The sequence below is a fragment of the Chrysemys picta genome, chromosome 11 (genome assembly GCF_011386835.1).
Source record: "Chrysemys picta bellii isolate R12L10 chromosome 11, ASM1138683v2, whole genome shotgun sequence".
Taxonomy (NCBI): Eukaryota; Metazoa; Chordata; order Testudines; family Emydidae; genus Chrysemys; species Chrysemys picta.
In genome coordinates, this window is record NC_088801.1 from 40,494,342 (window position 1) to 40,517,437 (window position 23,096).

Genomic DNA, 23,096 nt, shown 5'->3' on the forward strand with positions numbered 1-23,096 from the left:
GCCCTGATTTTATCTCTGATGACTAGAGAACTAGTGAAATGATGATGTCATAGGAGGCAAGAGAGTGAAGGTTGAGATGTGTAATTGAGAGTAGAGAATTTTTTTTTCAGTCAAACTCCTTGATTTTTCTGTTTTTGTTTGCAACTATTCAGCTTTTCAATAGCTAATTAATTTTGGAGATACTGGACATCTTTGTTAAAGGTTAAATACCCCTGCCTCTTCAATTAAGGTGTTAGCGCTTACACTGAACATGAGATCTTTCCCAAGAGGTCTTTCAACAAAACCAGTAAAGACTGGACTTTACATTCCTGGTATTCTAAAGTAAACCAAACAGAACAATAATTTTGACTAGGTGTGTGGAGGAAACCTTCGAGTAGCAGGGTGTCTGGTGTTTTACATTATGCAGGAGGGTATGAGCCCAGTTTTTTAAACATCTTTATCAGCTTACTATTTGAGTGGAAAGAAACTTCACTCTAAGTAAAGTGACACTTCAGTGTAAGAGGATTGAAAGTCCATTGAAACAATTCTGGACTTTCACTCCACTTTCACTGTAAGTGGAATTTGACTCTAACTGCATTGCCTACAAGCGGGTTCCACTGTGTTTGCTAATGCGCTGTAAAAGTTAGGGTAAAGGTGATTGTGGAAAGGGTATTTGATGAAAAATGTCACTGTGAAACTGAAAAATAATTCAAACATCACACTGAATTTTCTCCGACTTATTTGCAGCTAATGTCAATAAATGGATACATACAGTGGATGACATTGTACCCACAATTACAACTGTGTAAGGTGTTTGAGGAAATGTGTAAGGGAGGATTGAATTATAACTAAGGAGTTAGTTGTACTCTGTTTCTTTACTAATAAATGAAAATTTAATTTGCTAACTATTAATAGACCTCTTTGTGAATTTTTTTCTAACGCAGTTACAGAGTTTATTCATAGACTTTCAGGTATTTGACAAGTCTTCTTCAAACACCTCCCAAGAAATCAAGAGAATTGTGTGTGTCAATATATTCAAGTCCTGGATCAGTGTGGGATCATTTTTCTTTATAAAATGTCAACTGGTTTGCCATTAAGATGTTAATAACAAAATACATTGTTCTTTGTAATGTAATTTACTTACATTTTGTTTCTTGATTTTCCAGTTGTTATAGCTGCTGATGGAGTATTAAAGGTAGGAATATTTTAATTATTTTGAAGGTTTTGCAGCTGCCTTGCGTGATATCTTTGAAGTCAAATGAATGAGAAGTTGGCATTTATTGTTTGTTTTTGCCAGATCTGTGATTTTGGTGCTTCAAGGTTTCACCACCATACGACACACATGTCCTTGGTGGGTACCTTCCCTTGGATGGCTCCAGAAGTTATCCAGAGTCTCCCAGTGTCTGAAACATGTGACACATATTCATATGGTGTGGTGAGTTGCTTTCATTTCTTTCTCTGCATTAATGGGGCACTGGCATAACTGAGTTAGTAGAATGTAAAATGTGAAAATAATGTTCGTAAATAAGGGCAATAGAGAAAGTTCACAAAATTTCATTTCAAAACAGTTTCATATATTTTATAATTACAAGCTGAAAACTGATAGTATGAGCAATATCTTGCATGCTTAGTAAGATAAGTATTTGATTAGATTGTGCTGCCTTGCTAATCTGTGAAATGCAGAATGTATTTAAAATACTTTACCTATGTCAGGAGACAGGAAAGAGTTAGTAAACAGTTTACAGTTTGTAGCTGTGTTGTGTTTACAAAGGAATGGATATTAGTCTATCAGGAGCAAAAAGTTATATTTTAGTAAGTTTATTAGAGAGGGTTGCCTAGAGTATTTCCATACAATTGTGTGTCATGGAGTTGGTTTAAGAAAAGTGGTCTTACACCACTCTTCCACTCAGATTGCTGTAAGAGCCTGCTACAATCAACTGATAACTGTTCTCAAAGGTAGAGAGGCACTGTATAGAAAGGTTGGTAAAAGTTTTGTGGGTTCTGCCACTTATTTAAAGGGGAGGGAATAAAACTGCTTGTAAGCAAATAAATATGTCAGTGAAATTTGGGAATATAGGAATTATTTCACTCTGTTCCTACTCTGCGTCCTTGCAATCAATCCTGCATCGCTCCACAATTGAAGCTGACAGACAGTACAGCAGAAAGTAGGGTTGTGTGTGTGTGTCAGTGTGTTAAAGGAGAGGAGATGGCAGGAATTAACAAGTCCTTCCTGACATTTTTGTCAGGTTTTTCTTAATCAATAATGTTTTAAACCAACTCCCCTACTCATTCATCATTAAAGTGATGACCTAATGGAAGAGGGAAAAAAAGCTATGTTGGCAAATCCAAAACTATAGTCTGATTTAATTGAGCTAAGACACATACAGTACTAGGATGTAAGCTAGTAAACATAAATGTTAATGTAAGCTGTTATTGAAAACAATAAAATATTTCCTATTGAAGGGAAGCATTTCAGTTCCAAATAGAAAAGAAACAAAAAAGAAATTCCAGGCTAGTTCTAGAATTTTCTAGTTTAAAAGTTGTTACAGCTTAGTCAGGTATTGCACAAACCCTTGGAGCATTTAGTTGGTTATTTTCCCTATGTATAAACAGTAAAGATCATTTGCTAATTCTGTGATTATATGTAAAACTCAGAGAACTTACAGTATAGCCATATGCTAGCCAGTTCACTATTAGTGAAATATTTTAATGCAATAACCTGCCCACAAAATGGTTTTGCATCTGTATACAGAGTTACATTGGCCTATGCCTTGTTGTCTTATAGTGATGCTTCAGTGTGCATAATAATATGTGATCCATATGGCTGTTTTATCATTCATATGTATTTTGGAGACTAATATGTTCTCATATGGACACCACCAATGTTTTAGAATTTTTAAATACTGTCATGGGGTGCACCACTCACTGTTTGTCTGGCACCTCCTCCTGGTCACTCAGGGGATTAGCTCTCAAGGTTGATGCCCCTTTCTGTTGTCGCACCCCATCACATTGTCTCTCTTCCAGGTCTGCAGCCCCACTCTTGTCCCAGGAACCGCAGCGTTCTCTTTGTGACTTAGTCCTCCGGCTAGGTCACTCAGCATTCCCCCTTACGGGGTACAATCCTTCAATTCCCTGTCATTACCATAGTGACCCAGGCAGTCTTCCTATTCGCTGCCCTGCCGGTTTATGCCATGCCCTCGCTGGGTGGTAGGGGAAGCCAGGTCCGCCCTCTACTCCACGTTCCAGTCCAAGGAACCTCAACCCATCAGTTCTGGGCTTTTCTCTCCTAGCCCTCGCTACTCCTTCTCTGGACTGCTTCCTACAACTCCTTGTTCCCCTCCTTATGTTGGATGTACCAGCTCCAAACCCTCCACTCTCTTCTCAGGGAATGACTGCCCTTTCCCTGCACCATCTGTTGCCAGCTTTGTGGCTTTATAAGCCCCACCTTTTCCTGCACAGCTGAAGCTGATTGCAATCAGCTTCTTGGCTCTTCTTCCAGGTGCCGCCTGTGGTGTTAATAGCCCTATCTGGCCATCTTAATCCCTTCCAGTCCTGTGTGGGATGGACACCCCATCACAGACACCTATGACCTGATCCACCCTGATGTTATTCCAGTTTTCCACCCCTCTGGCACCATTGATTTCAATGTAGATATTCAGGTGTAAACGTGGAGTAATGCAGTGGTGAATCAGACTCCTGCAAAATACAGTGGTCCAGATATTCTGCTGGGAATTACTGACTTAGCAAAGAATTTGTCCTAGTATATCTTTGAAAGTTGGAATTCTTCTCAACTAAACTTTTAGACTAGTAGTGAATATGCTTAAAGGCTAAGAATTAAAACCTTGGAAAAAGTAGATCTCTTGCTCTTACAATGATTTTATCTATAAAAACAAATTTGAACAGTCCACTTTCAAAGTGTAACACTTGCCAGTGGCCTTTGTGCTAGACAGACAAATCTGTTTTTCTTCAGCTGAAGTGCAGCTGAAGTTCTGATAACAAAGAGCAGGATCCTTTTCAAATGTAAACTAGTGAGATGCTAGGAAAGGGCGTTCTGTTTGCAAAATCTGTAGTCTACCCTACATTTCCCCCCCCCCCCCCGGGTTTTCTTTCTATAAACTATTATGTGGCTGTGAATGTTGTTTGTTATGTAAGAGAGCCTCTTCCCATCAAATGACCAATCATTTCTGTCACCACTTAGGCCTGAGTCTTTCCTCAGGTGAGGTGAACTTTCCTATTTGCAAATGGGTCATATTGAATTAGAAAGGATCTCTCAGATTTGCATTCCAATATTTAGAGTAATTTGTTCTGCTCTTCATGATTGGCTAAATGGCTTCCAAATTCTCCCTTTGAGATTTTAGTAAATTATTTCATAAGGCCGACTAACAAATAAAACCAAGTGTTCCAGCTGATTTATCCAGACACAAACATAGGTCTTGGATTTTCTCTGAACCACCCAATGACTCCGTTTCCTAAACCAAATCCATGCTACTCTAAACAATGGATGCTAAGTATCAGAATCTATCAACCTAAATTTTGAGTCACATAGATCAAGTTTCTTTCTAATGTCATTATGTGTTGTACAGACTATAATTCTTCACTTGTCTAGCTGCTTTGAAAATGCTTGTGGAATAATGATGTTCACTCTTTAAAACAGCCGTAGCTGTTTTGAAATTGTAAAGAAATACACTCAGAACATCAGTTATTTTATCCTAGCTCAACAGAATTCCATTTGGAGTATATTGTATATGTATTTAATTATAAGGGTTTATGCAGTGTCTTTCATAGTTGAGCTATTTTAGCACTTATAAAAGCAAGTAATTAAATACTGGTTGTGTAGAGGCTGTGAAGTTAAATGCAGCAGCCATTGGCAATAGCTCACACATTGCCCTGGATGTGAGAACTTATTTTATTTTTAGAGGGAATGTTGGCCCAGCACACTGGGGTTATCCCATACTCTTTTTGAAAAGAATTATAGGATTTTAACTTCTATTTGGCTAGGTGCAGAGAGTTGCTGGACTAATATCATTGTCAGGTCTCATACAAAGGCTGTTACCTGTAGTAGCATAACACCATCACCCTTTCTGCTGCACTTCTTCAAACCCTGGTTATGAGTCCAAGTCAATAGGAGAGCTGTGCAAAACTATCCGTGTTCCGTTTTCTACCTGTTTTTTTCACCAAAGAGTTGAAGAAAGAATGAAAAATGGTTTGCTTTTCTTAAATTACTAAATTGTGACTTCCCCTAGCCTGCTTTTCTGGCACTCAGAGTTTTTTACCAATTTCATTCTCATGTGGGCTTTATACTGATAGCTTTCAGATGAAGTGGTAACCAGTGAATAACACAGACTCTTTAACTAGTTGAAGTGGAGGTCTATGTACTGGGTAACAGGAGGCGTGTAGAACATTTTAGCACAGTCTCAGCCCTAGAAGTTGTGAAGCAGTTTTATCCTTACATATATTTCCGTTTATTTTTATTAATCTTAAAATTATATATTTAATATGAAATAACACTTCAAAACCACATTGAATCATTTTCATGTGACCTCATCCAGCTTAACTCAAGGCTAGTATTAAGTATCTTTGGATGGCAGCATCTACAGCTCTCATCAGATGGAAGAATGAATCATTCCAACATCTTCAGCAGAGCTTAAAGAGGCTGAGGAAAGAGGATCTGAGAAGACCCCATTCCACCTTCAAAATCCCTTCTTTCATTTCTCTCTCTCTCTAAAAGCAATATTCGAACAATTAAATTCAGGATTGATTGCTATGCTCAAACCCTCTCCGTGAAAACAAACTTTTACAGGTAGTGTGGATTAAAAGGGATATCCTCATTTATTTGGTCTTCCATTATCCACATTCCAGACCTAGCCACTACTGACTAGTGTAGTGGTCTCTTCTAAGGCTTGTCTGAACACACAGTTATTCCTGATTAGCAATCATTGATAAACTCCTTGTGTGAACACCCTTATTCAGAATAAGTTTAACTGTCCTTGATAAACTCCATTTTGGACACTCTTATTAAGAGTGCCTTGTTCCTGTTTAGCGTTAATCAGAGATAACTCCATGTATAGAAAGCCCTTCACAAAAAGAAAACATGATAGTTTTGAGGTTGACATGTGCTAGAGTCAACATGAAAGTTGTCCTGGGCCTGGTCTTTATGAGGACTCTTTTACAAAAAATCCCCTGTTGTTGCTACTGCCATTTCAAAGCCAGAGTGGTAGCAAGGGGCAGAGCTCTTGTGTAGACAAGTCACCAGTGGCCATCAGTATTTTAATCATTGTTGTGTAGACCTGCTCTGAGCAAAGACAATAGACAATACGGTACTTAAACTGCCGGCAGCTCCCTGGAATCCTGTCTGTACTAGTTTTCCCAGCATAACTGCCCCCAGTGGAGCTGAACTTGGAGTAACAGTGGGAATTTTTAGCAACTAAGTAATGTTGGGAAAGTATTTGAAACTTTCTGAAAAAGACAGTCACACTCTTGCTCTTCATTTCATGCCCTCCTCCCCATATGTTCACTTTCTCTCTATCTGTTCACAAGAAGGAGACTGAGCTCTCTAGGAACCACAATTTGCAAGCCTCTGCCATAAATCCTTTTATGTATAGTTCTCTGAACTGTGTCTAGTTAGACTACTTCCCTCTGCAGTTTTGGTTCCACTTTGATTGACAGTCCAGTATAGCCAATTCATAAGACTGTGTTGAAACTCTTACAAAAAACAAGGCAATGAAAATGTTACCACGGAGCTCCAGCTTGGTGGGAAAATCTTTATCTAGATTGTTGACTTGACTATGAAATTGGCATCACTGACAAAGCATTGTTCTCAGTAAACCTTTTGGAATAAACACAAAGACTTATGGGACTCAAGTTCCTCATCTTTTGGCTTTCTAATGCTACTAGTGAACAATAGGATACTAAAAGGGAATTCTTCCTACTTTTCTCAGATTCCTTGCTCTCTTCTGGGTTATGAAGTATAGTTTGGAGTATTTGGAGCTAATACAGTTGGGTTAAGAAACCAGTGAGCTGTACAAGACAATGGAAATAAAAGTAAAAATGGCATCATAAAGGAATTCAGTGGAAAATGTACTGACTTATGTGCATGAATGGAAACATACAACCACTACCTGTTGTGTGAGAAAAGCAAAATTGTCTTCTTTTCCGGCTACAGGCTTTTGGTGATGTATGAAACCTACATATTTCAATCTGTAATATTGTTCACCTGAAGAATTTTAAATAATATTTTACAATTCTAACCATTCTTATACATTTGATGTGTGATCTTTAGTGAGATTCCCTGAGGGGTTTTGTAGTACATAGGGCACAATAGCCCTACAGTTATATAGATGAGGTAGTTCTGTGAGTCTGTTCACCTGCACAATTGGGTGGCTTTTGTTTTATGCTGACTGCTTAGTGGGGTGCCTGAGCTTCATGGGTACACCAAATCAGTTACTTATTTTGCAGTTAAATTCCCTTCTTTTCCTCAGCCTTACCAGCAGATGTGTGGTAACTGGAATAACACATTGAGGTGTATTTTCCTTCTTCTAAAGGGAATGAATTGAGCCATACAGGGGACTGGGTACCTGTATGAATACTTTCCCTTGAAAAATTTTTATACAATGACTTCTTCTAAGATACTTTTACCTTTACTAATCAGGTTCTGGCTCAAACAGAATTATTCAGCAGCTCTTTTGATATAGCACCCTGTTCATTTGATTTTTCTGCTTGAACAGTGTCTGCCAATGTTCTTGCATGTTCCTACTAATTACCTTCAAAGTTAGCCATAATTCATTGAAAATGATGTGGCTTGACTAAGCCTGAGTACTAGCCCAAATAGCAGGGATATCAAGACTTATACAAGGTGCTTGGAACTTTTGGCTAAGTGGTCAATAAATGTTGGCCCCTTTTTTGTTGTGTTTTGAGCTGAAGAAAAAGTTTTTATATAGTTCTTTATATCTGTATCAAGAGATACATATATGGAGATCGAGTGTTGTAGATATATGTATGAATGGAGACAAGAGTGACTTTTAACTTATTGAACTCCAATATTATGTCTCTACAGTAGAAAAAGAAGTTGGGTTTATTGATTCTTAGCTCTTTTGGTGATGTTGATATTTTTACAAAGTAGTTGAAATTCTCACTTCTCATTTGATTTAATGAGTTGGTGCAATATATGCAAAAATGTTACATGTGTATGCAGATGGAGGAGATCTTCCCATGTCTGAAGATAAATTATTGTTGTAGGGAGATTAAAGATAAAATATTAATATCCGATATCTGTGATACCACTTAGTTTAATATCATCACAAACTTGTTGACAGCAACAATTATTATATTACTTTAAAAGTGTATTTTGGATTGGGTGTTTTGTTATAAGCATGTATCAGAAGCTAAAAGCTTATTGACTCAAATAGTGATTACTAAGAGGCGCCATTTGTAGTTGTATAGAAATGTTTAAAAATGTAGAATTATTATAATGAAAAGGTTTGTCTAGTTGGGGTTGGGGAGAAAGAGTTCACTATCTTGCAAGGCTGAACCACCATTTTATGGTATAAAGAAAGAAGAGAATATTTCCTATGGGTTTCACAAAATTGCAGTCACTGGGCCCCACACAATCCAGTTTTTTATTTGGTTTTGCTTTAGAGGAAAAAACAGAGATACTAAAATTAATTTAGTGAGAGGATCTTGCACACAAACATTTGTCCAAGTTACTGCAAATGGGATCTGGTTGCCGATTAATTGGATACAGATAGTGCTGTATCAGGGTTTAATGATGTATTTAAAATACAAAGTACAGAAATAAAAATTCTTTTCTTTTTTTCTGCTCCAGGTTCTCTGGGAGATGCTAACAAGGGAGGTCCCCTTTAAAGGCTTGGAAGGATTACAAGTAGCTTGGCTTGTAGTGGAAAAAAACGAGGTAAGACTACGTTTCTACATTCAGGTACATAGATCAGAAAACAGTATTGGGGTTTTGCAAAAGACTTTTTCATCTTCTTCAAATTGAAAGTAAGTTCACGCGTATGGAAAGATTAGCAGTAGGAGCTAACACAAAGGGTCAAAGTGATGTTATTCCTCATGAATGGACCCTTTACATCTAATTGTTGCAGCTTCACGTCGTGATGCTGTAGATCAAAAATTGTACAAGTACTGTACTAGTTTCTCAGTCTCAATTGTAAAACCTAGGGGTTTGTTCTTAGTGATGAAAGAAGCCATTGCGTCCAAGGTAGGGGAACAGTTTAACTCCATCTCCTGCGTTTAGGACATCTTTTTACTGGCCGGGAGTTGATATATCTGTAAGAGACCTTCAGCTACTTCAACTTAACTCTCCCAGCAGGAGTCACTATAGTACAAGAAACTGCCGCTTAGATGAGAATTTCAAAAATAAAAGAAGAAAAAATAGTTTAAAAAAAAGAGAGAAATTACAGTTTTGCCACCTACGTTCAACACTACATTGAAGATGAGCTCCTCACTGGTATTGGCAAGGCTGTGGCATAGCTGCAAGCTTCCTCATGCAGAGTCTTTCCATTTCAAAAGAACTTCAGTGGTGTAAACACCGTTTGTACAGTGTCCCCAGCCTCGCTTTTCTTCTTCCCACAAATTGAGGCTTTCAGTTAGTTGGGCATGTGAGCTATATGTCTGAACACATGGTTCTTTGATATCAAAGACAGTAACTACATTTAAAAAACATTTAAAGTTGGGACTATACCACACACAGACAAGCATGGAAATCTCAGTTAAGAGGAAACCTCTACTATCTAGACACAGTGGAAGTTTGGGTAACATTATAATACAACCCAGTATCTCTACAATACAGTTTTATATTCTTCTATACAAACTATTTCCCAAAATACTTTATACTTAAATAAAATCGAGTTAAATATTAAATAGCAGAGGGAGAGACAAATGAAGAGAGAAACACCTTTGTATTTTTTTTAGTTCTGTTTGGGAACTGGACTGGTTCTACTCCCTGTCGAAGTACATGAGATGTCCAGATTAGTTGGAAATGCTACATTAATAGAGAGAAGCCTTATGAACTCAGCCTTCTACAGAATAATATTATCAGAACAGGAAACATAACAGGATTCCTTCTCCCACTATGGGAAAAGCCTCATACAGCTAATGCCAAGTTATTTTGGAGAGAGAGACCAGAAACTTTTCCGTATACTGTATATGGCATTCCTGTGCATATCAAGTACACAGGTTTATGCAGGATCTGCCGTACAATACCAGACCATTTAAAATTCGGTGAAGAGAACTGATCTTCGGTTGAAAGATGTTAAAGTGTACAAATATATTTCCTCATGGTTTTCCAAAGCAAGGAACTATTAAAATATATTATAAGCAAAATGTGGGCATGACATGCTGCCTTACTACAGCCAGAAGAAGCTTAAGAAAAAAACAAGTGTCCTTCATGAACTTCTCAGTACTAGATGATAGTTGCAACAGGATGGTGGTGCCTCTTATGCAATCTTCCTTCCTAAGTGGTGCAATAAATGGATTGACACTGACAGTATTTTTTGAATCTGATCACAATCTATTGAATGTGCCCAACACAGTCCTGCAAAATAACAGTCATGCAAAATATTCATTTGCTCTCCTATTCCTCACTTCTCCAGCAGAAGAAAAATGGAATGTATGTCTCTCACAGTAAGTAAATAAATATAAAGGGGCAGGTTCTTCTCTCAAATAAACCAGTGCAAACCCTATTGGTGTCAATGGGGTTGCATATGTGTGATTCAGAGCAGAATTAAACACACTGTTGATCCAATCTGCATTCTTCTCCCTCTAAAAGTCAGTGCAGAACTGAGTCTAAAGCATACTCACTGAGGGCAAAGATCAACCCGGTGCAAAGGGAGTTCCTAAGAGGTTAAGTATGACTTCAGTGGTGCCTGATCTTGTTTGGGTCCTCTGCACAAAGGTGAATTTCATCCTGCTCTAATATTTTCCTTTTTAATCCAGACCTGCTTCACCCCCAATGTGAATGCTCAAATTATGGTTGGCATTAGCTAATGACAAATTAGTACTGAGAAATATCTTCTTTATTATGGTATGGTAGCCTTGGAATATGCTACCTATATATTGCCTGACAAATTACATTCTGCACACATAAGACAGCTGTAATTGATTATTACATGTCTCCTGGTAACCTATTTTCCATCTACGTGAACAGTGAGGGTTAAAGACAAATGCCATAGCAAGACTAGCAGACATATTTTTAGGCAAATGACTTGACCGAGTATCAAATGGCAGTGCAATTTGTTCATGCACTATAGGAATTTCAGTGTATTTCCTGTGCAGAAAGCTTTTTCACCAGCAATGCATTATTTTAATGATTACACTCCAGTAATATCTTTATTGAGTATCTCATGTTTCCAGTTTTTGTCTTGTTTAAATGCTTATGCAGACAAATTTGTTGTACTCCTAGTTTGGCATGCTGTGGCTCATATGGCTTTGCAGGTCACGTTGCAGTAATATAATGGTATAATTTGATACAACTTGCTCTGCTTTACTTGTGCAGTGCCAGAATTAGTGCAGCAAAGTGCCTGGGGTAGCAAGTTGGTTTGAATGGAACTATAATATCTTGGTTAGATCATCTTTATGCCTCTGTCCTGTTTATAGCACTAGAGAATCATTTTTCCAACTTGGCCTCTCAGATTTCTAGGTCCTTCACGATCCTCCAATGAAGAACCATTCTGTTGTGTATTTACATATCTATTTTAGTTGGTATCAAACATCTGAAGTCAGTTAACTGAGAGCCCAGCGGTATCTCCTTATAAATGTAATGCGATAAAGATAGTCATTTCATCAAATGTAGTGGGATTTGGGTTTGGATCTTTCCAGACTGGAGAAAGAGTTGCAAATTAAAAGTTGCCTCTAGGATAGCCTGTCTTAGGTATCTTTCTAATTCCCTACAAAGGAAACCAAATTGATTTAGAACTGGTTCCCTGTTGTAGCAGTCCTGGTTGTAACCTGCAGCTAATTGTTTTAGTACTGGCCTTCTTCAGCCACCTAATATACAAGTTCTCTTTGATCCTTGAGTTCTTTTTTTGAGCTACTGATATCACAATTACTTAATCTGACCACTTAAGCTTCATGAAACTTATCTTGTGGAGTAAGGTTCTCATAGAAATCTCTCTTTTATTTTATTTTTTTAACTTCATCGCCTCCTCCATTTCTCTGTGATATCAACAGTGATTTTAGTAAAATTTTGCTGGATTACTTTATGTGGGAGAAAGGGGTTAAGTTTTCTCCCACATTACATTTATATTGAGGTACATCTGTGGACACCCAGTCATGCAGTTAATTGATCTAAACATTTAATAGTCATTTGCGAGACTTTCCATGGGCTTGCGTCATTTGATCTATTGGGCATTTGTTAGTTTTTTAACATACTCTGTTTGAATATTTGCTCCACCTGTTCCTTATGGTGTCTTATTTTGGATTTTGTACATTGCTCCTCAATTATGGAGTTTTGTCATGCTGTTAGTGGTTATTTTGAACAATTGCCTCATCTTTTTGCTTGAAACATCAAATGACCAGTCTTATAGAAAGTATTATGACTAAACCATTAAGAAAAATAAATTGCTCTTTGCTTTCATTTAACTGGTGAATCCTTTCTCCATTGCAGAGATTAACCATTCCAAGCAGTTGTCCCAGAAGTTTTGCAGAACTGATGCATCAGTGTTGGGAAGCTAATTCTAAGGTAATTTCATTTATTGTGTTCACGTTAAATGTACCTATTTCTTTTGCGTCTTCATCATTTTAGTATGAAATTCTTATTTTGTAGGGCATAGCTGGCCTATTACTGCTGCTGCAAACCAATTCAAAACCGTTAGTTAGGGATCTTCATTATGATCATCTAGAACATATTTATGGCTAGATGCCTCTCTTGCCTTCTAAAGCCAGACCTGTTTAGGGAAGACAGCATTGGAATGCTGACTGGAAGAGCTGTGCATAGGGTAGGATGGAAGAACTAATACATTTTTTTCGTAACTTAATGAAAAAATAGTTTAGTTCTTACCTATAAAACAAATTTTCTTCATAAAATTATTTCTTTACAGATGTCCCAAAGCACATATAATGTAATAATTAAAGACCTGATTCTGACACCCTAAGCACATTGGGAGCACTTGCAACGTAAGTCCCTTCATAGTGTGAATAAGGATGTCAGAACAAGCTCTAAATTAATATGAAAACAGAATAAAAAAGCAACTTCAAGAAGAGTTGTTATGTCAAGCTAGTAAACCTTTGCACCTGTTTAACTGCCCCTGTGGGGGTAACTAAAGGAGTAAATATTAATTTTAATTACTAAGTAAAGACTCATATAGATGATGGGAAATGTCCATTTTTAGTTCAGTCCACTGCCCTATTCTGTGTACAGCAAATTAGTTGGAAAGAGACCTGTGGAGGTAGCTGGAAAACAGTTCATAATGGCATCAGCTTTGTTATCAAATATGAGCAGGCATTTCCTTCTCCTGTGAAGATAGTTAAGGAAGAAAATTTTTGATATTGCTTTACTCAGTTTGGTAGAGTCAGAATTCTGGTCCCATTGAAGTCAATAGGAGTTTTGCCACTGCTTCAGTGGGACCAGGATTTGTTCTGGGATGAATTGGCTACTTTAAAGCTAGAGCGCCTTGTCGCTTGGAAAGAACATGAGAGGGAGACTGAAGGAAGAAAACCACCTTTGTAGAGGTTTTCCCCAGATTGTTCTGTGGGGGACAAGGCATGTTCTCTCATTGAATGAATGGAGGGTTCTGTCCCTCAAGATCCTTGAGATCCACCAACAATATGGTGCCTTCCAAATGAAGACTCTGTGCCTCTTTACTGCAGACTCTTTAGCCCCCTCCAGTTTCCCATGAAGGGAGTCCCTTAGTTCACAGACAGCTCTGGTGAAAATTAATGCAGCATCATGCTGCTTTTCTGCAAATTGCTGGAGCATAACAACCATTTCCTTAGACCACTCCCTCGTGAGACACAGATCTCCAGCAATGATGCTGAGAAGGCAGTTGACCCCTTCTTCTGTAAAAGAGGAGAGAGCTGCACGCGGAGGGACTCTCTGCATAAGAATCTACGGGTGACAGCCTAGCCCCTAGTTATAAAGGGTTCTTCTGAAATATTGGTGGCCAACTTGTTTGTTGTTAAAGTCATCACTTCAGAGGGAGTATATAGTGCAGGGATTGGCAACCTTTGGCCCGCAGCTCGCCAGGGTAAGCACCCTGGCAGGCTGGGCCGGTTTGTTTACCTGCTGTGTCTGCAGGTTCGGCCGATCACGGCTCCGACTGGCCACGGTTTGCCGCTCCAGGCCAATGGGGGCTGTGGGAAGCGGCACGGGCCGAGGGATGTGCTGGCCGCTACTTCCTGCAGCCCCCATTGGCCTGGAGCGGCGAACCGCGGCCAGTGGGAGCCGCGATCAGCCGAACCTGTGGACACGGCAGGTAAACAAACCGGCCTGGCCAGTCAGGGTGCTCGGCCTGGCCAGCCAGGGTGCTTGGCCTGGCGAGCCGCGTGCCAAAGGTTGCCGATCCCTGATATAGTGCAATCCTTGTTATAGACTACTGTGACCTTATTTTAATACTGCAATATGCAACTCCCCTGTGATTTCCTGTGATTAGTCTGTCAGCTTTTAGGCTTTGCTTTCAATTTTATAGAATTTCTTACTATTTGAAGAAAATTATCTATCCCATTGCATTGAAATTATTATGAATAAAGCATGCATAGAGGAACTTTATTTATATAGTAAAACCTATAAGTTAAAGTAACTTTAGTAAAGTGCTTTTTACATTAAAAAGACAATTTATGTGCTAAGTATTAATCATGATTATTAAAGAGCACCTCCAATAGGCAACTACTTGTCTTAGATATCCACTTTCAAGTGTCCCCATCTCTACTATTTTTCTAAGATATTAGAGAGTTGCTTCCACAAGCTTTCTCCCTATTGATCTCTTTATTACTAGAGATGTTTACCTTAAAACAGGGTCTTGTATTTCTTAGTTTCATATGTTTCTACAGCGTATCCCCCACCTGATCTGCGACATCATAAATTATTAGAAATACGATTACCATCTGAGGCTTGGGAACTGGGAGAGGAAGTAGAAACAGATAAAGTAATAGAATCAAAGGTACTGTTTTTATACACACATGCCAAGTAACAAACATTAAGTGAAGGGAAACACTGCAAATATTAGCCAGAATTCATTGTAATTGGAATTTCTTTTATAAAGTTTTTCCATGAGGCATTGAGATGTAAGGGCCAAGATTTTAAAAAGTGACTAGTGATTTTGGGTGCCCAACTTGAGACCTCTTTCAGGAGTCTTGTTTTCAGAAAGTGGTGAGCACCCACTGACCGAAAAGAAGGTATCTCAAGCTGGGCACCCCAAATCACTAGTTACTTTTCCACATCTTAGCAAAAGTCCTCAATCTGTGCTTACATTGTTTTTATTAAATTAAAAGGTACCTTCCCCTTTAAAAAAAAAATCAGTGTAGTCCTGTTGCCTCCTTCCGGCTCTAGACAAAATCCCATCTACCCTCAAGAGAAAAGCTGTTGCCAAGGCTGATTCAGGTACCTGCCAAGGCTGATTCAGGTACCTACCATGCCTGTAAAATAGTTGGTGTTCACATGCATAGATGCACAAGCATTCCCAATACTGTTGTGAATGTCGACTTGGAACAAAGTTTTGACAACTCCTGTGGCTGTCCTGGTTCACTGCTTGCCAGGGAACTGATGGGCAGGATTGCCTGGGAGAATAACATGAGGGGGAAAGGAAACCAGGAGAGCTGGCTGTATTTTAAAGAATCCTTAGTGAGGTTGCAGGAACAAACCATCCCAATGTGTAGAAAGAATAGTAAATATGGCAGGTGACCAGCTTGGCTTAACAGTGAAATCCTTGCTGATCTTAAACACAAAAAAGAAGCTTACAAGAAGTGGAAGATTGGACAAATGACCAGGGAGGAGTATAAAAATATTGCTCAGGCATGCAAGAGTGAAATCAGGAAGGCCAAATCACACTTGGAGTTGCAGCTAGCAAGGGATGTTAAGAGTAACAAGAAGGGTTTCTTCTGGTATGTTAGCAACAAGAAGAAAGTCAAGGAAAGTGTGGGCCCCTTACTGAATGAGAGAGGCAACCTAGTGACAAAGGATGTGGAAAAAGCAATGTACTCAATGCTTTTTTTGCCTCTCTCTTCATGAAAAAGGTCAGCTCCCAGACTACTGCACTGGGCAGCACAGCATGGGGAGGAGGTGACCAGCCCTCTGTAGAGAAAGAAGTGGTTCCGAACTATTTAGAAAAGCTGGACGAGCACAAGTCCATGGGGCCGGATGCGCTGCATCCGAGGGTGCTAAAGGAGTTGGCGGATGTAATTGCAGGGCCATTGTCCATTATCTTTGAAAACTCATGGCGATCGGGGGAGTCCCAGATGACTGGAAAAAGGCTAATGTAGTGCCCATCTTTAAAAAAGGGAAGAAGGAGGATCCGGGGAATTACAGGCCAGTCAGCCTCACCCCAGTCCCTGGAAAAATCATGGAGCAGGTCCTCAAGGAATCAATTCTGAAGCACTTAGAGGAGAGGAAAGTGATCAGGAACAGTCAGCATGGATTCACCAAGGGCAAGTCATGCCTGACTAACCTAATTGCCTCCTATGACGAGATAACTGGCTCTGTGGATGAGGGGAAAGCAGTGGATGTGTTATTCCTTGACTTTAGCAAAGCTTTTGATACGGTCTCCCATAGTATTCTTTCCAGCAAGTTAAAGTAGTATGGGCTGGATGAATGGACTGTAAGGTGGATAGAAAGCTGGCTAGATCGTTGGGCTCAACAGGTAGCGATCAATGGCTCCATGTCTAGTTGGCAGCCGGTATCAAGCAGAGTGCCCCAAGGGTCGGTCCTGGGGCTGGTTTTGTTCAATATCTTCATCAATGATCTGGAGGATGGCGTGGACTGCACCCTCAGCAAGTTTGCAGATGACACTAAACTGGGAGGAGGAGTAGATACGCTGGAGGGTAGGGATAGGATACAGAGGGACCTAGACAAATTAGAGGATTGGGCCAAAAAAAACCTGATGAGGTTCAGCAAGGACAAGTGCAGAGTCCTGCACTTAGGACGGAAGAATCCCAAGCACTGCTACAGACTAGGGACCGAATGGCTAGGCAGCAGTTCTGCAGAAAAGGACCTCGGGGTTACAGTGGACGAGAAGCTGGATATGAGTCAACAGTGTGCCCTTGTTGCCAAGAAGGATAACGGCATTTTGGGCTGTATAAGATGGGGCATTGCCAGCAGATCGAGGGACGTGATCATTCCCCTCTATTCAACATTGGTGAGGCCTCATCTGGAGTACTGTGTCCAGTTTTGGGCCCCACACTACAAGAAGTATGTGGAAAAATTCGAAAGAGACCAGTGGAGAGCAACAAAAATGATTAGGGGGAGCAGATGACTTATGAGGAGAGGCTGAGGGAACTGGGATTGTTTAGTCTGCAGAAGAGAAGAATGAGGGGGGATTTGATAGCTGCTTTCAACTACCTGAAAGGGGGTTCCAAAGAGGATGGATCTAGACTGTTCTCAGTGGTAGCAGATGACAGAACAAGAAGCAATGGTCTCAAGTTGCAGTGGAGGGGGTTTAGGTTGGATATTAGGAAAAACTTTTTCACTAGGAGGGTGGTGAAGCACTGGAATGGGTTACCTAGGGAGGTGGTGGAATCTCCTTCCTTAGAGGTTTTTAAGGTCAGGCTTGACAAAGCCCTGGCTGGGATGATTTAGTTAGGGATTGATCCTGCTTTGAGCAGGGGGTTGGACTAGGTGAGCTCCTGAGGTCCCTTCCAACCCTGATATTCTATGATTCTAGGAGTTTGGTGGTGGTGTGTGCAGGAACCTCAGGCATTGTATTGACCATTGTATTGCTTTATACAACTCAGTCACTCAATGCTTTCACCTGCCCTTCAGAGACAACTCTGTTCTCTGTCAACCGTTATATTCCCTCCCACTGTTCTAGGCAGGTCTGAGAGCAACATAAGAAGTAGTCGACTGGGCTCAGCCCTGCCCAGTACTTCCCATATACCCCCAGAAAGACATATCAAGCAGAATGCGCACAAACATTCTGGAAATGAAACTTGTATTAATTTCAGTATTCTATTGCTTATGTAACAAGGGGCTTGTGACGCCCCTTTTGCCGCCTGCCCTGACCGTGGCATTATCAGTGAGGGCTGCCCCAAGAACCCCGGGTAACAGGGCTGCTCCCTCTTCATCTGCTCCTGAAAATCAGATAATGCAACTAGTTTAGTAAGGACACACTACACACCTGTTAAGTGATTGTATAATGTTTAATAGCACTACACAAATATATTAATGGGGTCTGGGGTTTGCCACATGTTCTGGGAGCTGTCCCAGTTGCATGTCCCACACTCCAGGCAAACAGAGATGGAACATCAATGGAAAAGCCATTGAAATTACAGGAATGCATTTAGCATACATTGCTACTTACAAACCCAAAACAGGGCAAGTAGCTGCAGCCATGACTTTGTGCATTTCACTGGATTTGCGTCAGCAACAGCTAAATATATGAAAAGAATAAAACTTAAGTTGAAAAATCAGCTCCTGGCCTCTTGGAGCAGCCCCACTCAAAACTAGCAATGATTGTATTCTGGGACTCAAAGCACAGAGCCTATCCGCCAGTGGGTGCAAGGAAACCTCCTGCCAAGCTTTACCCATAGCATCATCCATGTGGAATTGTGTGATGGTGTAGTCCCCGTCCTCTATAATGCATGTGGGGATTCACTATTTGGAGAGAACCATTGTAACAAACTTCTGGGATTCTTTACTAGAAACAATGTATAGAATTATAGCAACAGGTACAAATAAAGTACTGCCAAGTTTGCACCTGCTACCGTATTATGCAACTGTTCCAGGTTACAGTGCAGAGAACACTATGGGATAGGTGTGAAAATGCACAGGTACAGCAATGGCTGGGCAAATGCTGTGTGTCACAGCGAAAATCTGCTTGCTGCACCATTTGCCTGAAAACTGTGTAGATGGTCCAAAAAATGACAGACAAAAAAAGCCTCCAGTTAGCATTGAATAGTGCAGCACTACTGTATAAGAGAGGTTGTCTCTTTTTTTGTTATACATTTGACACTTTTTTATGCTGTTTGACATTTGAAATAAAGAAATTGTCTCTCTTTTATAATGTAGAAATCACTTGGATCTTCCTGGGAGAGACACCTCAGCATTGTTCCTAATTGTTTTTGTGCACCCAAATTAAAATGCACGTTTTAATTGCTGCATCTGTAATTTTAGCAGAAATGGTGTAATTACAGATGAGATGCAGAGAGAATGTGCATCATCCCTTTATTATGTATCTACATTTTGTCTCAACCTTTTGTCTCAACCTTGCCTGGGGTCTGTCAAACACACTAACGGAGTCACTGCTCTTTCAAGAAACATATTTAACTGTGCGTTTTCAGTTTTCAACAATTATCGTACTCTATAGCTTCCTTTGTGACTGCAGAAAGTAGAAAATGCAGAGAAGTTGACTGTTCTGAATGATGAGTGAATTTAGTTTTCATAAAGGGGTTTAAGAATGACAGCCTTTAGTTGTGCAGAGGACACAAACAGGGTACTGTGAACTTTCCCCCCCACTGCTTTGCTGACATGCCCAGCTTTGTCATGGAGGAATCACCACAATTGTCCTGATGTCTGTTCAGTCCCTGACCTTGGCTGAGACTATCAACAAGGGTGCCAGTTATGGAGGAGCAATTTTTGTGATGTGGACCTTTGTCCAGTAGAAATTGAACTGAGGTCTCACACTCAGGCTACCAAATGGCTTGTTCAGCTATTAATAGTGTTGGGTTCCTACCTGTGACCTGCAGTTGCAAAGCTGTGTAATGAGTCATTACCAATCCCTTGGAAGCATCCTTCTCCTAGATTAGGACTGGTAGGTAGGATTTTCCTCCTTTGCACTAGAAATCCTTCTTTCTAAGCATTATAAATCCCTTATTATATTATTATTGTTATTATTATTTATTTATTATTTTATTTATATTGTGGTAGTAGCAGGTTGGGGGCCCACAATTGTAGATTGTACCAGTTTCTATGCTAACTTTTCCAGTGGAAAGTAAACAGTTTAAATATATGGGTTTAGAATCATTTTCCATGAGCTGAACACCTGATAATTATGTAGGCAGCATCACAGTTCGTGTGCTGTTTGCACCCTTGTGCTTGCACTTGCTGTAGAAGAAATCCCATTAATGTTTTAACATAGTCAGATATTAAAACAAAACCCTGATTATTGTTATCATTTTGTCTTCAGAAAAGGCCATCTTTCAAGCAGATCATTTCAATTCTGGAATCCATGTCCAATGACAGTAACCTTCCAGACCAATGTAACTCATTCCTGCATAACAAGGCAGAGTGGAGGTATGTTTCTTTGCTTCCCAAATAAGATGATATGGTGTTCATGTGAAATGATGTGGGCAAATTAAGACTCTTTCCACAGGGTTAAGTGATGAATTGTGTGGCTGGCATTAAAGTTACTAAAAAGAGAAGAAATCAGACTTAGGTGGAAAGATGGTAATCTCTTTCTTAATACAAAATACTTGTTCAGTAGATATTTTTGGAACATATTTGATCTTGTTTTTTTTCAAGACTACCCAGAATGTTGTGGAACGTGAGTTATGAGTCAATATGCTTAAGCAGTACACTTTATTAATATACACTTTTTAAGTATCATAAATGTATACAGATTTTGTCATACAAATCTTAAAACCAGGTATGTGTATTTAGTCTCTAATGTGAAGATGTTTGTGATTCAAGCCATATATTACTACATTTGTACATATCTGTGTGTAGAAGTGTGCAAATTACATGTTACACAGGGAAGGAACATAAAAGGCCACGTTTTCAAAACAAGCCTACATTTATGAGTCTGAATCTTTGCATGTGCAGCCACTTGATGTTATCAGTTGTGCATCTGCATGATAGGACTTACTTCTGCCAACCCCATTACTTGTGATAATGCACAAAAATTGTCTGAACAAATGATACGACCTGTTTCCAGTTGTATGCTTACAAATGGAGACCCAGGCAAAGGCTCTTTCAATTATTTGGAACAGTTTTTTAATCCAGTTTTCAATCTGTTTTATATGTGTGCAAAGAATAACATAAGAGAAATCCAAAAGCTTCTTTCTCAGTATGTAAGCTTAGTGCTTCACAATATTTCTTAGTGTTTGGACAAGACTTTTGAAAGCAGATCTGCACAGACAGAGGATTGTTACCAGATGATCTTACTGCAGTCTATATTAAGAAGCTTTGGCCGCTGTCCAGGTAAACTGGGAGCACAAATACTCAGATATTCTGTGCCTGCAGCTCTGAAAACAAGCAAAGAAAAACATTCAAGAGAACTGGAGCTGGGAAGTAGAGAATAAGGAAGAGATTATAGACATGAGATTTAAACAAAACAATCCCAAACTTTGTTGGTGAACTTCAAAGGCAAATTGATAACTAGGGAATTTTATTGTGTGTGTGGAAAAAGTGAGCACAAGATGGGATGTTTGAGCCAGGTCACATGATGAGAGTATAAATAGCATGTTTTAGAGCTGACATTATTCCTGCACTGACTCAGCAGAGAATCTGGTAACTGTATCTCAGCTCTCAGTACAGTATACTAACATTTTGCGCCATCTGCTGATATAAAATGTAAACTGCATGTATACTAGAAAATCAGCAATTTGATCTTGAAGTGCCCGGTACACAACAAATTTCTAATGCATTGATGTTCAACTATCTAAAAATATTATTTTTGTCGAAAGTTCAGCTAGGTTTTATTTATCAGCTGAAGGAATCTGGGTTGTTCTTATGTTTAATTCTTCCATGTTTGTTTAAACTGCACTTAAGTTGTTGGATGACTTCTATTTGTCACATTTATTTTTATGAGAAATCAGTATATCTGTTTCCCTATCTTCTTCCCTCCCCTGCCTCCCCACTCCCCCCCCAATTTGGCTTGGGATATCTTTTGAATATGAATGTCTCTCAAATAGGGATCCACCAGATTCTTTTGGGATATGAATTGTTTGTTGGACACCATGATTCTTGCAGATTTCTGGGCTGGCATTTTATCTATTTTGCATTTTTGGTAGCAAGCAGAAGGCAAAAAATGTTGGAAGAATAAGTCTCATCATGGGGGTTTATTACATGACCACAAGCAGCCTCCACATTTTCTGCCACTGTTCCTTTAAACTTTGGTGAGATCAGTCCTGCTACTATAATGGTAATTGCTGCTTTTTTATATATATATAATCCGGATAGCTGCCTTTTGCTATTATTGAGTGTTAAACTTCATATAAAGAAGTTAACCCAATGGATCTGGTAAGGAACATTTATATTAAAGATGGGCAAGTACTCAGATTCCTGAAGGAACCAAACAACTATCCACTTAAATCTTGTCCATTCAGCAAAGTAGATACCTGTTGAATTGACATTCAGTAAAATTAAACTTTTATTCTTTTGGTAAGTTTATTCCTTTATCAGGAATCTTCTCCAGATGGCTTACCTGTTTTATGAAATATTTCATTTTGGGACACAGAAACTGTTGCACTGTGAATACTGATTAATGTTTTGTAAACATAAAGCACGGCAAGTGAAAAGTGTTGTTCTAGCCGTGGAAAAGCATTTCAGCAAAGGTACAGTTTCAAGGTAAAATTGAATTATAGAATTTTTCAGAAGAGTTGATAAACTTATAGACAAGGGAAACAGGAGAGGGAAAAAAACTTATTCGTGATCAAGAACAATTCACTTGGAAGCAAAGATAAATTTTAAGTTAAGTAGTCTGAGAAATGTGGAACAGTTAGAAAGAAACTGGGGTGTATGGAGGTATATATAGTGGGATGTATGGAAACTCTGTCCAACAGTTGGGATGAAAAGGGTTACTCTACTGCTGATTAGAATAAGGGCCACAATTGCTTGCCCTGAGTCTAGGGGCATGTTTTCGTGGGGACACTCAGGGAAGATAATGAGAATTAACTAAAGGTGTGCAAATTTAAAGAGCCTTAGTTAAAATGTATTAAATTCCTGTGTGGACTCTCTTATTCAGAAGTAAAGTGGCCCAAGGGGATTAAGCTAAAGCAAACTTAAGGCCACTGTACTT

General features: G+C 39.3%; 1 protein-coding gene across 7 annotated transcripts in view; it reads left to right on the plus strand.

The window, feature by feature from the left end:
• The window catches only part of MAP3K20 (mitogen-activated protein kinase kinase kinase 20), a 133,985-nt gene that overhangs the window by 60,709 nt on the left and 50,180 nt on the right, over window positions 1–23,096 (plus strand). For all 7 annotated transcript variants that reach the window (XM_065561835.1, XM_042860727.2, XM_065561834.1 and 4 more), the window contains exons 6-10: window positions 1,146–1,174; window positions 1,277–1,414; window positions 8,801–8,887; window positions 12,599–12,673; window positions 20,265–20,371. In XM_065561835.1, the coding sequence (XP_065417907.1) occupies window positions 1,146–1,174; window positions 1,277–1,414; window positions 8,801–8,887; window positions 12,599–12,673; window positions 20,265–20,371 (436 nt within the window). The remainder of the gene's footprint in view (window positions 1–1,145; window positions 1,175–1,276; window positions 1,415–8,800; window positions 8,888–12,598; window positions 12,674–20,264; window positions 20,372–23,096) is intronic.